Genomic DNA, 14,425 nt, shown 5'->3' with positions numbered 1-14,425 from the left:
CCGAAACCCCTTCCCCTCCCCCATTTCTGAAGAAGGCCCTAGGACCAAAACGTCAGCCTTCCTGCTCCTCTGATGCCGCTTGGCCTGCTGTGTTCATCCAGCTCTACACCTTGTTATCTCTGAACCAGGAGACCCAGGTTCAAGTCTTATTTGTTCCAGAGATGTGTAATAACATCCCTGAACAGCTTGATTAGAAAATACCAGAGGTGAGAGTGACTTCTCTTGAAGTCAATGCAGCATTTGACTGAATGTGACATCATTTAGGCCCTAGCAAAATTACGAACAAAAACAAAGTTGCTGGAAAAGCTCAGCAGGTCTGGCAGCATCTGTGGAGGAGAAAACAGAGTTAACGTTTCGGGCCTGCTGACCCTTCCTCAGAACTGAAAAATTACTGCAAAATTACTAGCAAAGTTACTGTTGATGGAAACCATGGGAAAACTTCCCACCAGTTGAAATCACGCCGAGCACAAAGGAAGATGGTTGTGGTTGTCAGAGGTTAGTCATCTCACCTCCAGGACATCTCAGAAGTTCCTCAGAATAGTATTCCAGGCTCAACCATTTTCTGATACTTCATGAATGAGCTTCCCTCCATCACAGGGTCAGAAGCTGGACTGTGCAATCATCAGCGAACAATGTTCAGCACCTTTCAAGACTCCTCAGATACTGAAACTGATCCACATGCAGCAAGACGTGGACAATATCCAGATTTGAAGTGGCAAGTAACATTTGCACTGCAGAAGCACCAGGCAATGACAAACTCAAACAAGAGAGACTCTAGCCTTTGCCCCTTAATATTCAATGCCATTACCAACGCTGAATTCCCTCGCTATCAGCAGCCTGGAGGTTATGATTGACCAGAAACTGTATAGGATTAGCCTTGTTAAATACTGTGGCTACAAGAGCAGATCGAGGCTAGGAATCCTGCAGCATTTAACTTGCCTTCTGACTCCTCAAAGCCTGACCACCATCTACAGAGTACAAGTCAATGCATGGAATACTCCTTACTTGCCTCGATGAGTACAACTCCAACAGCTTTCAAAAAGCTTGACACCATTTAGAACAAAGCAGTCCATTTGTTCGGAACCACAGTGACTTCTTCTTCCACTGAAATCCAGCTGCAGTGTGTACCATCAACAGGATGCACTTAGTAATTCACCAAGGCTTATGGGACAGTACCTTCTAAACCCACAGCCACTACTATCTAGAAGGAAAAGAGCAGCACATCTATGGGAACACCACAACCTGCAAATTCCCCTACAAATCACTCACCAGCCTGATTTGGAATTATATCGCCATTCCTCCAGTGTTGCTGAGTCAAAATCCTGGAACTGCCTCCCCAATGGCATTGTCGCTCTGTGTACACCAAATATACTGCAGTGGTTCAAGTCAGCTCACCAGCACCTTTTCAAAGGCATCTCAGGATGGGCAATAAATGCTGGCTCAACCAGCGACTCCCACATACCTAAGATAATTTGTTTTAAAATCCTGGGCATCGCTCTCAATATCTATATCAAAGCTGAAAGTGTACTGGCAACTTCACTTTATGGTTGAAACAATAGCTTTGATTTGTTTTAAAGACCCTGGCTCACTTTGATCTACTGCTGGATTCTATAATACTAGTGGACTTTCAGTTTCTTATTGACTTTCACTTTCTTCCGGATTTTCAGTTTGGATGTAAGAGATATTTGGACCATAGGAGGTTGCTCATGCTCTCCTTTTTCACGTATAGTAAGAACTGCCGATGCTGGAGTCAGAGATAACACAGTGTGGAGCTGGAGGAACACAACAGGCCAGGCAGCATCAGTGGAGTAGGAAAGTTGACATTTCGTGTCGGGACCCTTCTTCAGAAATCCGACAGGCAAGGCGGTGGCAGCGGCATGGCCTGGAATCCGCAATCCGCCTCAGACACTGAGGATTCCGACCTGGAGCCTCCAGATGCATTTTTCAAAAGGTTTACTCAAACCCGAGTTGAATGTAGCGGAGGAAGCAGAGAAACAATGTGTCAACAATGTGGTGGGTCTGGAACAACATTTGGAAGAATTCAAGAAAAACATGGAGTGGGTGGAGAGGCTTGACATGACAAATCCATTTCTGAAGAATCTCAAAAGTTTCTTGTCAGTATAAATTCTCAAATAATGATGGACTGAGAAGCTCTGACTTTTTGGCAGGTTGGTACCCTGTAACTTAGCTGAACTAGAGATTATTCTTTGCTTTGCATTGGGTTTGGTGTGAATAAAATGACCCTGAGCCATAGTTGGGTCTGGGTCAAAGGAGGAGGAATGCACAATTTGACACACTAATGGATCTGTTATTGGTGAAGGGGCACTTTTGGACCAGAGAGTTTGCCACTGGAGAGCAGAGTTCCCAAGTATCCCAAATCTGAGATCTCGGTAAATTCAGTGTTTACATTTGCTATAACAAGGTGTAGAGCTGGATGAACACAGCAGGCCAAGCAGCATCAGAGGAGCAGGAAGGCTGACGTTTCGGGCCTAGACCCTTCTTCAGAATTTCTACACCTTGTTGTCTCAGATTCTCCAGCATCTGCAGTTCCTACTATCCCTAACGTCAGCCTTCCTGCTCCTCTGATGCTGCTTGGCCTGCTGTGTTCATCCAGCTCTACACCTTGTTGTCTCAGATTCTCCAGCATCTGCAGTTCCTACTATCCCTTTTACATTTGCTACTTGGATTTGTGTGCATGCGTCAGCGATCTGATTAACTCTTAACACTATATTGTGCTGATGCTAGTTCTATCATTGTATTAGATCATGGCTGATCTGGACGTCCATCTACTTTTTATCCATGTTATTTGTTCCCCTTACCTAACAAAAACATTGGAACAACTAATCTTTTTAAGTTTTACAACAATGTATGAAACCTTGTGGGAAGACCCCTGACTTCCACGACTTTGTGCGTGAAAAGGAAAGGTTCCTGACATCAAGTGTAGCATTATTTGTAAGATTATGCCCCTTGTCCTGTACTTCCACACATAAGGAAATAGCTTCTACCTGTCTACCCTTTCAAATTCATCTATTATTTTAAACAATTTGACTAATTTTACCTTCCACTTTCTAAATTCAAGGAGTTGCAAACCAAAGTTCTCCAATTGCGCTCTGTTTCTGAGTTCCTCTCCGAAACTTAGTTTATTTAATATATTGAAGTCAAGGAGTTTGAAATGTTCTATTTCTCTGATGCTCTTAATGCATCTACTTAAGCTCCTTCACCAGTATTTCATTTCATTGTTACACAACACACCTCTCCCCAGACACAGCTTGTTTGGAACAATAAGTCTACTATTTAATTTCTACTTCCAGTTCACATGGATACTGTATGAAAACTTCATAGCAATGTGATTATATTTTGAGTCCTACTGACAATACCATTTATAAATTACGATTTTAACACTGCAGAAATAATTGTTACATTTCCTGTTGTGAAGTGCATGACAGTAACCTAGTGTCGGCACACAGAACGGGAAGTGCTGAATCAATGCTGTTTACTTAACTATATTCCTCCAATTCTGACTGTTGTGTATCCAACACGCTGGCCGCTGTTAGGAGACATGACTTCACCTTTACACATTGGGATTTCCTCTGCTGTCTCTAATATCCATGTCTGAGTGAAGATTAGACACCTCCTCCTTTCCCAATATCTCCTCCTTTAGCTTGAAATGCAGTTTTTTAGAATAAAATGCTTCACAATGTTTTAAATGCCAGTCCTTGCACAAAAGAGAATATAAACTAGTTGTAAGTGAGTATTATACTAATTTAGTAAAGTACTAATAATGACATTTGTCAATCTTAGGAGACAGTGTGTGCTCGGGTTGTAAGACCATAAGACATAGGAGCAGAATTAGCCCATTTGGCCCATCAAGTCTGCTCCACCATTCGATCGTGCCTGACCTGTTTCTCAACCCCATTGTCCTGTTTTCTCCCCATAACCCTTGACACCGTGATCAATCAAGAACCTAACTATCTCTGTCTTAAATACATTCAATGACTTGGCCACCACAGTCCTCTGCAGCAATGAGCTCCACAGATTAGCCATCTTGTAGCTGAAGAAATTCCTCCTCACCTCAGCTCTAAAGGGTCGTCCCTTCTCTCTGAGGCTGTGCCTCGGGTCCTAGTTTCTCCAATTAATGGAAACATCTCCATGTCCACTCTATCTAGGCCTCTCATTATTCTGTAAGTTTCAATCAGATTTCCCTCCTCCTCCTAAAAAGTACGAACCCAGAGTCCTCAACCGCTGCTGGTATGACAAAGCCCTTCATCCCAGGATCATTCTTGTCAATCTTTTTTGGACCCCCTTCAATTCCAGCACATCCTTCCTTAGATATGCCGCCCAAAACTGCTCTCAATATTCTAAATATGGGCTGACTATATCCTTTTACAGCCTCAACAGTACATTTCTGCCCTTGTACTCTAGTCCTCTTGAAATGAAGCTAACGTTGCCTTCCTAACTGTCAACTGAACCTGCATTTTAATGTTGAGAATCCTAACTTCGGACTCCAAGTCCCTTTGTGCTTCAGATTTCTGAAACTTTCTCCCACTTAGAAAATAGTCTATATCTCTTCTTCCCACGAAAATGCATAACCTCACATTTTTCCGCAACGTATTCGTCTGCCATTTCTTTGCCCATTCTCCTAGCCTGTCCAAGTCCTTCTCCAGCTTCCCTGCTTCCTTAACACTACCTGTCCCTTCACCCATCTTTTGTGTCACTTGCAAACTTAGCAATGATGCCCTCAGTTCCTCCGTCCAGATCACTCATGTATAGTATGAATAGTTGTGGTCCCAACACAGACCACTGCGGAACTCCATTAGTCAACAGCTGTCATCCTGAAATAGACCACTTTATCCCCACTCTCTGTCTTCTGACAGTCAGTTAATCCTCAAAACATGCCATTGTCTTGCCCCTAACACCATGAGCTGTATCCTATTTAGCAGCCTCCTTGTCAGTGGCCTTCTGGAAATCCAAATAGATCATGTCCTCTGATTCTCCATTGTCCATCTTGTTCATTATCACCTCAAAAAAATTCTAACATTTGCCAAGCATGACCTCCCTTTGACAAAGTTGTGCTGACTCAGCATGAATTTACCATGCACCTCCAAGTACTTCTGCAATTTCATCCTCAATAATGAACTCTCAAATCCTGCTTACAGCTGAGGTCAGATTAACTGGCCTGTAGTTTCCTGTTTTATGCCTCCCTCCTTTCTTAAATAGGGTTGTTTCATAGCTATTTTCCAGTCCTTTGGAACCCTTCTTGGCTCCAGTGATTCCTGAAAGATCACCACCAATCTCCTCACCTATCTCCTTCAGAACTCTTGGGGTATAGTCCATCTGGGCCGGGGTCATTTATCCACCTTAAGATCTTTCAGCTTCCCTAGTACCCTTCTCCTTAGTGATGATCACCACACTTACCTCTGCCCCTTGACTCTCTTGAAGTTCTTGTACGCTGCTGGTGTATTCCACTGTGAAAGCTGATGCAAAGTACCTATTTCAGTTCTTCTTTTTTTTTTTACTACTACTACTTCTGCAGCCTCATTTTCAAGCAGTTCAATGCCCACTTTTGCCCATCTCTCACCTTTCAGGCATCTAAAAAGACTCCTGCAATCTTCTTTTTGTATTACTAGCTAGCTTACTCTCATGCTTCATCTTCTGTCCCCTTCTTGCACTTTTAGTTATGCTCTGCTGGTGTTTAAAAGATTCACAATCCTCTGGATTCCAACTAATCATCACCACATGGTATGTTTTTTTCTTTTGCTTTTATGCTGTCCCTAATGTGTTTGTTTTCATATGTTGCCTCTGGATTGAATGTGGTCTGTTATGATTTATAGAGACTAATTGTGTCCCCTCTGCAGCTGGCACAGCTGAATAGGGTTGGCCTGTGCTCAATTGATATTTGTTCCCTCTTGTGGATTCTCTCTTCCACAGTCTGGTCATTACTTTTGTCATCTGTTTCTTCCACATGCTTCCTGACTGCATGTCTGCTGACACTGGTTGGCAGTAAGGAGTTCCCATGCATTGACTCTGATTGTAATCAAGCAGTGGTCTCGCTAGATGTGGGTGCCCTGTGGCTTTGGTGCCAATAGCGAGCCCGCTATAGAGTAGTCTCTGAGAATGTAGCCATCATTCATTTTGCTCACGTGACCCAGTCAACAGACTTGCCGCTGACTCAAAGGGAGAAACATGCTGGGGTTCCCTACACATTGCTATACTTCCACATTTGGCACAGAAAACTAATTACTTTTGAAGTATTGTTATTGATATGTAGGAAGAAATGGCAGCCAGTTTGAGCACAACATACTCCCACACAGAGTAGTGAGAAAAGTAACTGGTTAATCTATTTGGTAGTGGTGGTTAAATGAATACCTTGTTGTTATTTGAATATTTCATAGTCTTTTTCCTTCCTTGTACATATTTGCATGACGCATTGTCTGAGTCGCCATAGGCAGCACCGGACTGTCAGTCTGAATTATGTTCTCAAGACCTAAAGTGGAACTTGAGCCCACAACTTTGAGTGTAGAAGGGAGGGTCCATTAATACCAATTGAGATTATTTATTAGCACCCTTGAAGTGTCAAGCCCTGTTGGTTGTCTTCAAATACTTGGGGTTTTATCTTATTGATTTTGTCCTTCATTTAAACACAGCAGCCATGGCAGCTGAAAGCATCGTTGTTTTCTGTTTGATCCTGAATTGGTCTTCAATCCCATATCCTGTCCGTCACCAAGACCTACCTGCTCTCAGTGCTGTAACATTGCCTGTCTCAGCTCACCTCCTGAAACCCTCTCCATGTCTCCAGTTCCTCTACAACAATTCCAATGCAATCCTGGCTGGTCACCCACTTTACACCCCCATTAACTTGGGCTTGTCCTGAACTTCATGTAATTCATACCAAGTCCCATTCACTTTTCATCCTTGCACTTGTTGATCTTGATTTTAAGCTTTTCATTCTTGTGTGCCGCTGTGGCCTGAGCACATCCTACACCTTGTACTCTTCCATCTGTGCAAACCTTCCTTCATGACCTTTCTGCTGTGTTACTTCTGGCCTTTCACTCACGCTCAGTTTTCATCACTGCTATTCCCGTTCACCTGCGAAGGCCAAAACTCTTATTTTTTCTTTAAGCCTCCCCATCTGTCTAGCTCTGACCAATTGTCCTAGTACTTCCTCATATGGATGATATCAACTTTTCGTTGATTATATTTTGGCATTTTTAGTATGTTAGTTCCTGTATAAAGTAAATTATGCAATTTTGATAAAATGTAATGATGTGTCAAGCCTTAAGTTGTCTAAACAGTAAAGATACAAGTCTACATGTGCCTTTGTGTTCCCAGCTGTGGTGCATTTTGTGCAATGTAACATTGCAATGAAGTGTAGTTATTTGAGTCTATGACAAATGTTGGGAGAAATTTAAAGCAATTAATTAGCGTTGCACAAGATTACAATAGATTAGCTGCTGCCTCATCTGTAAACGTGGAATTAAGCAGCTGATGACTGGATCAATGGGTAGATTTTTCAGAAGTGATTTTAGACTGATATAAAGTTCAAGGTCTGGTGGGACAATCTGAGGGAAAACTCAGGTGCTTGCACCTTATTATGAACTTTGGAATGAGATTACTGTCTTGGAGTTGTGCCATTTTATTTGCACCTGATTGAACTAAAGTGCTCCACCTGGAATCTTCCTATTCACCCATGCAATTTCTCCTCTACAGTAAGGGCCTCTTGCAGGATGGAGGGTGAGATAATGATGCCTTTAGCTGAACAGCACGGGGTCAAGGAGTAGTGACAAAGCTCTTTGATCCATAACCCACAACCAGAGAAGCTCTGAAGCTTTTGAAACAGGCAAAGGAGTGTGTACTGCAATACATTCCAGAGCTATTTTACAATATCAATGTCATACTTTCTTAGACATTTGCTGGGAGATGGAAATGAGCTAAGCACTGAATGACACTGACTCCTGCTTAAAACATAGTGCAACAGATGATCTGATCTTAACATATGGTAATTAGAGAGAAACCCTTGTTTGGATTTAGTCTACTAGATTCGATAAATCAACATTGCTCTCTAAACTGACTTTGACTAAGTAGAACTTACATTAGATTGGGGAGAACGGGAAAAACATTTAATGATCAACTTGTCTCCTGAGCATATTCTGGCTGGGAAAAGTCACAGAAGGCTAACACACTCCGAGCCTATAAGATTCAACAGTAAATTGTATAATTCTTTTAACCATGAAAATCGCAAAGCTTTTACAATTGTGTGTGATGTTTTACTGGTACAGCACTGTTAGCATAAACAGACGTCAAGCATTTTGGTAGGCTCCCAGCCTAGCGTTGTTTAACAGCTAAAATTAGGATAGAATTAAAATTTCACTTTGAACATCAATAGTTTATCTCAGGTGCAATGGAGATGTAGTAAGTGATGCTATGGAGGTCTAACAGTTTGTTTTTTTTTTCCCCTCTGGTCTCTCACCAGGCTCAGCAATGGCTTCGGTTACTACAAATGTTGATTCCAAAGCCGAGCTCACCTCATTACTGGAACAGTGGGAGAGGGAGAACAACAATGGGCAGAACATTGTCCCTGTCTTGACCAAGTAAGCAGTTTAAACTTATTAAATTCCCTCTTGGGGTGGTAGAGGTCGAATGTTAGGACTAAAACAAAATAAAGAATGTTTGTTTATCTTGGGATTTTAAGGCAGTTTGATTGGAGACTTGGATGTTGCAGGTAGGGAAGATATGATTCGCTGGGGTAGGTTGCGTGTATGTACTGGGATCATCATTGGAATCATATAAAACAGAAGGGGCCCTTTGGTCCATCGAATCTATACTACCAAAAATACACCCAGTCTACACTAGTCCTGCTTTCCTGCACTGGGCCCATAGCTTTGAATGTCATGCATGCCACTTCAAGTGCTCATCTAAGTACTTTATAAAGGTTGAAAGGTTACCTGCCTCAACTACCCTCCCAAGGAGTGCAGTCAGATTCCAGAACCCTCTGGGCATGAAAACTATTCCTCAAGTCCTGTCCAAACTTCCTGCTTTTCACCTTAAAGTTATGTCCCTTGTTATTGACCCTTCAACTAAGGGAAACAGCTGCTTTCTGCACACTCTATCCATGTCTCATAATCCTGTACATCTCTACCAAGTCTCCCTCAACCTTCACTGCTCCAAAGAAAGCAACCTGAGGTTATCCAGCCTCTCTTCGAAGGTAAGATGCTCCATGCCAGGCAACATCCTGGTGAATCTCCTCCTTCCCCTCTGCATTGCAGTCACATCCTTCCTGTAGTGTGGTGACTAGAACTGCACGCAGTACTAAAGACCTGTACAGCTCTCCCAGCTCTTATAATCTATGCCACGACTGATAAAGGCAAGTATGCCCTGTGCTTTCTTAATCACTCTATTAACCTGCTCTGTTTCCTTCGGGGATTCGTGGACAAGCACCCCAGGAACTTAGCAATGTTTGTGTCATCTGCAAGTTTACTGAGCTCCTCTTCCTGTTTCTCTTTCTCTTTCTCTTTCTCTTCTCCTCATTCCCCCCCCCATGTCATTTACACACACACACACGCATATTATATAATTATATTATATATATATTCCGCCAGTCACGCAAACAGCCTTCTACCACCACCTTCTGTCTCCTGTCACTAAACCAAATCTGGTTGAATTTTTTTTGAGGTGACCAAAGGTCTAGATGAGGGGAGTGCATTTGGTGTGGTGGATACAGATTTGGATATCCATCTTGCCAAGTTACCCTGGGTCCTATGTGCTTTTAAAGAAACTTTATCGGTCTCCTATGTGGGAATTTGTCGAAGGCCTTACTGAAATCTGTATCCACTACACCAAATGCACTCCCCTCATCTAGACATTTGGTCACCTCAAAAAAAAATTCAACCAGATTTGTTGGGATGGTGAGGCGGAGGAAGGCAGGAGTTGAGACATACTCACCACAGTTTTGGGAGATCTGTGTCTAAGGGATGGGGATTGTAGGGATCTTTATTCTGCTTCTAATTTGTAATAACTGCACATGCTAGTGCTTGATGCAAACACTGACTGCACAAGGTGGAAAGGTTTTCCATTTCCCGATAAAATGATCAGCTTTACAAGCATCAAGGTTCTCACTTTAGAAAGTTGAACTTGTCTGATCACATTGAAGCAGGTCAGGTGTTGGTGTAACTGAGTCTGGATGTGCGAATGAGTGTGCATCGTTGAAATAGTTTGTGTTTGAGCCATTTTATCAGTTCAAATTCAGAGGTAAAATATAATTCATTTGTCTCATTTTCTTAAACTACATTTGTATTCTATTGGCATTAGCAAACATCTTTTTCTTAGAAAGTTTTATTAAAACTCAATAAAAGATTGTGCTTGAGAAGCATTAATCTAATTAATTCCACTTTCACCTAAAAATAGTACTCCGTTACTGTACTGAAAACGTTCTCTTTTTGTTTCAGGATTTCAGACCTAATTGAGAAAGAGACTGAGGAGTACCATAAGGCTGACCCTGATCCATTTGATGATAGGCACCCTGGTAAGCTTAACATCTTGCATTTAACTAGGTATGGTGGCATCTGCTGATCTACTGGTCAAATTTCACTAGCATTATCTGAGAAGAGACTGCCTTTGAACTGTGCAGCAATAACCAAGACCGTGAAATAAGCTTTGTATGCTAATGGTCTGTCGCGTGACTATTTAGTGGATAGACCCAACTGAATACTGTATATGACAAGGTAGCAGTCTGCTCTGCCACAGGGACAAATAAATGTTGTATTTGGCGCTTGGTGAAATCTTTGTTTGGTATAGCAATAAAAATTAACTGAGTTCAGCTACATTGCCACCTTCTAAAAGCAGTTAAAACAGAATTCCACCGTAATTGTTTAACTGGACTCCACGAAGAACATAATGATTTCTATGGGACCCGTGCCATGAAATGCCATGTACTCACTTATATAAATGTGCTGCACGTCCACTGTTTCTCCGTTGCGCTTGAGCATTCATATCAATGGTGGCCCTGCTTTCAAGGAAGGAGAAAGAAAACAGGGAGCTACACAGCAGTTAGCCTTTTTTAGTTAATGAGTTCCTGTTTTGTTGCTTGCCTGTTCTCAAGGCCATTTCTTCATGCTTCCACTCCAGCATTCAGTCACTCTGGTCTTTGTCCACTTCCTGCCCCTGTCCTCAGATGCTCCTCTCTCCCGGGCCTGACTCCCATTCCTGCCTTCTGATCTTACCTTAAAGTCTTCGGTGCCTGTTTCTGTCTCAGTTCCGTCCTGAGCTTATGCTAAGGTACTGGACTCCACCTAATGACAGAAGCTGGTTAGTGCAAGTAGTGCACCAACCAACGTATGCCTTTGGAAGAAGCCTGTCATTAAAACTTCTGCAAGTGAGTGGAATTTTAACATATACTGTATTTACAATACTTTGGGGCTTTTGTGGTGCAGTGCTAGTACCTCTATCTCTGACCCAGGTGACCCAGATTAAAGTCCCACATATGCCAGACGTGTTAGTGACATCTCTGAACGGGTTAATTGGAAAATATTTATTTACAGTACCTTTATGTCATGTCAACTACATTCCTTTGAGTTTTGAAAGATCCAAGGTGATCTTGCTGAAACGTACAAAATTAAAGGGATTTTGATGAGGCATGTGCTGAGCAAATGTTGGGTTGCCTAAAACTAAGGAGTGTAGTATCAGAATTAGGAGTGAGAATTTAGGACCAAGATGAGGATGAATTTCTTCACCACATTGTTAATCTTTAAATTGTCCCAGGGTCAGTGGATATTGAGTCATTTGGTATATAAAACTGATGTGTAAACGTTTGGACACTAATGGAATTGATAAATGTGGGGATAGAGTTGAAAGATGACTTGAGGTACCTTAGTAAAAAATGGAGCAGCCTTGAAAGAGTGCACTGGCTTGAAAGCAGAAAAAGTTGGTGGTGCAAAAGAAATAAAATTGGTAGTGCAAAAGATGAAATGAATGACAGTAAGACATGGAAAGAAACATGCAAAAGATTAGATTCTGATATGTGCCCAGCCTTCTGGGTGGCACGGTGTCTCAGTGGTTAGCACTGCTGCCTCGCAGCACCAGAGACCTGGGTTCAATTCCACCCTCGGGCGACTGTCTTTGTGGTGTTTGCACATTCTCCCTGTGTCTGCGTGGGTTTCCTCCGGGTGCTCTAGTTTCCTCCCGCAGTCCAAAGATGTGCGAGCTAGGTGGATTGGCCATGCTAAATTGCCCATAGTGTCCAGGGATGTGTTGTTTAGGTGCATTAGCGATGGGAAATGCGCAGGGATAGGGAAGGGGGATGGATCTGGGTGGGATCCTCTTCAGAGGGCCAGTGTGGACTTGTTGGGCCAAATGGCCTGTTTCCACACTGTAGGGATTCTGTGAATCTTCTGGAGAATGGTAGTCAGCAATGCAATTGGAAATTGTGTGGAATAACTTAAGTGGTGAGGTACTTTGACTGAAACCTCTTGCTGAAGACTGGCACCAAAGCTGCTGGTTCCTGACCCACCAGCTTCAGCCAACTGGTTACAAAGTGGAAGTCAATTGGCCAGGTGAATTCCTCCAATTTTTTTTTTTTTTTTTTTGCAGGTTATATTGATACTGCTGTGGTATAACTGAGATACGGTCATATCTGACATATCTTTGCATTATCTCGTAACTTGCAGATGCTCAGTTGCCATTGGTACTTTAAAACAGCACTCATCCTGTCCTTCCCCTCCGACTTGTGCAACTTTTTCAAAGTCACCATAACCATGAAGAGAGAAATTCCAGGGATCTAGAAATCCAGCTCTTTTCTACATCTTTCCAACTTGGCATTTTTATTATTTAAGAGGAAGGTGCATGTTACTGAACTAATATCTCACACCATTTTCTGGGCTTTTCTGCAAAGGTATCGCTTATGTCTGAAATATTGGCATGACTTTTATATAAAAAAACTCTGACCTGAACCAACAAATATTAAAGTTGCAACTTGATTACTGAAATCTATCATGAAAAATGTGTCAATGTTTTGAACATACACTTAATGTATCTCTTGCAGGTCGAGCAGATCCAGAATGTAGATTGGGACATCTATTAAAAATACTCTTCAAAAATGATGATTTCATGAATGCGGTAAGTATGCCCACTGCTCTGTAGTGCAGGTCCAGTGAACGGCTAACTAAAGGCACAATTACGAATGAGGAAGAGCCTTTTCACTGAAGCCCATCCCTTTTAGAACTGGGCAATGATACACTTCCCCTATTGGGGGATGATAAGTACAGAAGCAATCAATGATTGCGAAAGGAAATTGGATTCGCACTAAAGAGAAACAAATTGACATGGTTTTGGGGGTAGCATGGGTTCTCAAAGTTGATTATCAGCTCTGGAGAGCAACCCATGGACCCATTACGTCGAATGTCTACCTTCTATTCCATTATGACCCTGACCAAAAGCACAGAAGGAGACCATTTTGCATATTATGTTTGTTGGCAGCTGTTTTGTGATCCTTTTTCTAATCATTTTGTTCAGACATGTTACTACACATCTCTAGAGCAGACAGGTCTTGAACGTGGGCCTCCTGGCACAAACAACTGAGTGTTTTTGTTTCACATCACCATATCATGCATAGTTTTTTCCTCTATTAGCCACCACCAGTAAGTCGCCCTGTGTTTACAAATTGATTCATTTGCGTGCAGAGCCCATTAAGGAGAATGTGAACCATTAAAGGTGAAGGAGAGGTAGGGGGAGGGGAGCTAAATCAAAATTGAGTTGGAAGGGGTGAACAGCTTTTTGTTAGGGCTACCTAATTAATTCAGTCACCTGCTGTTTCTATTGAACCTGTATCCATCATCATTTAATCTTTCCTTGGCTCTGATCTCACCCATCAAGTCCATCCCTTTTGGATGGAACTGTTCCATCCTGTTTCTAAAACCAGTAAAGGTGAACAGATTGAAAGTAACTGTATTTTGTTACACAGGTATCAAGAATTGTTTTTAAATTCATAGACAAACAGATTTTTAATAATTCATAGGGATGAAATTGCGGGGCCCCTAGCAGAGATATTTGTATCACCTATAATCATGGTTGAGGTGCTGGAGGACTAGAGGGTGGCTAATGTGCCTTTATTTAAAAAAGGCTGCAAGGAGAAGCCTGCGAACGATAGACCAGTGACTTTGGTATCAGTGATGGGTACGTTGTTGGATGGAATTCTGAGACATAGGCTTCACATGCATTTGGAAAGGCAAGGACTGATTAGGGATAGTCAGCATGGTTTTGTTTGTGGGAAATCGTGTCTCATAAACCTATTGAATTTTTTGATGATGTAACCAAAAAGATTGAGGGCAGAGCAGGAGACATTGTCTACATGGATTTTATTAAAGCCTTTGACAAGTTTCCGCATGATAGAATAATTGGTAAAGTTAGATCACTTCGGATTTAGGGTGAGCTTGCC

The 14,425-nt window shown here is 42.1% G+C and overlaps 1 protein-coding gene across 1 annotated transcript in view; it reads left to right on the top strand.

Moving 5' to 3' along the window:
- The window catches only part of LOC109929430 (DDB1- and CUL4-associated factor 1), an 82,747-nt gene that overhangs the window by 15,443 nt on the left and 52,879 nt on the right, over positions 1-14,425 (top strand). The window contains exons 2-4 of the mRNA XM_048606523.1: positions 8,471-8,588; positions 10,443-10,519; positions 13,034-13,107. Coding sequence (XP_048462480.1) covers positions 8,479-8,588; positions 10,443-10,519; positions 13,034-13,107 — 261 coding nt within the window. The 5' untranslated portion in view covers positions 8,471-8,478. The remainder of the gene's footprint in view (positions 1-8,470; positions 8,589-10,442; positions 10,520-13,033; positions 13,108-14,425) is intronic.

This window comes from Rhincodon typus, chromosome 16 (assembly GCF_021869965.1).
Source record: "Rhincodon typus isolate 14 chromosome 16, sRhiTyp1.1, whole genome shotgun sequence".
Lineage (NCBI taxonomy): Eukaryota > Metazoa > Chordata > Chondrichthyes > Orectolobiformes > Rhincodontidae > Rhincodon > Rhincodon typus.
Note: the sequence above shows the minus strand (reverse complement) of the source record. Positions and strands in the feature narration are given on the sequence as shown.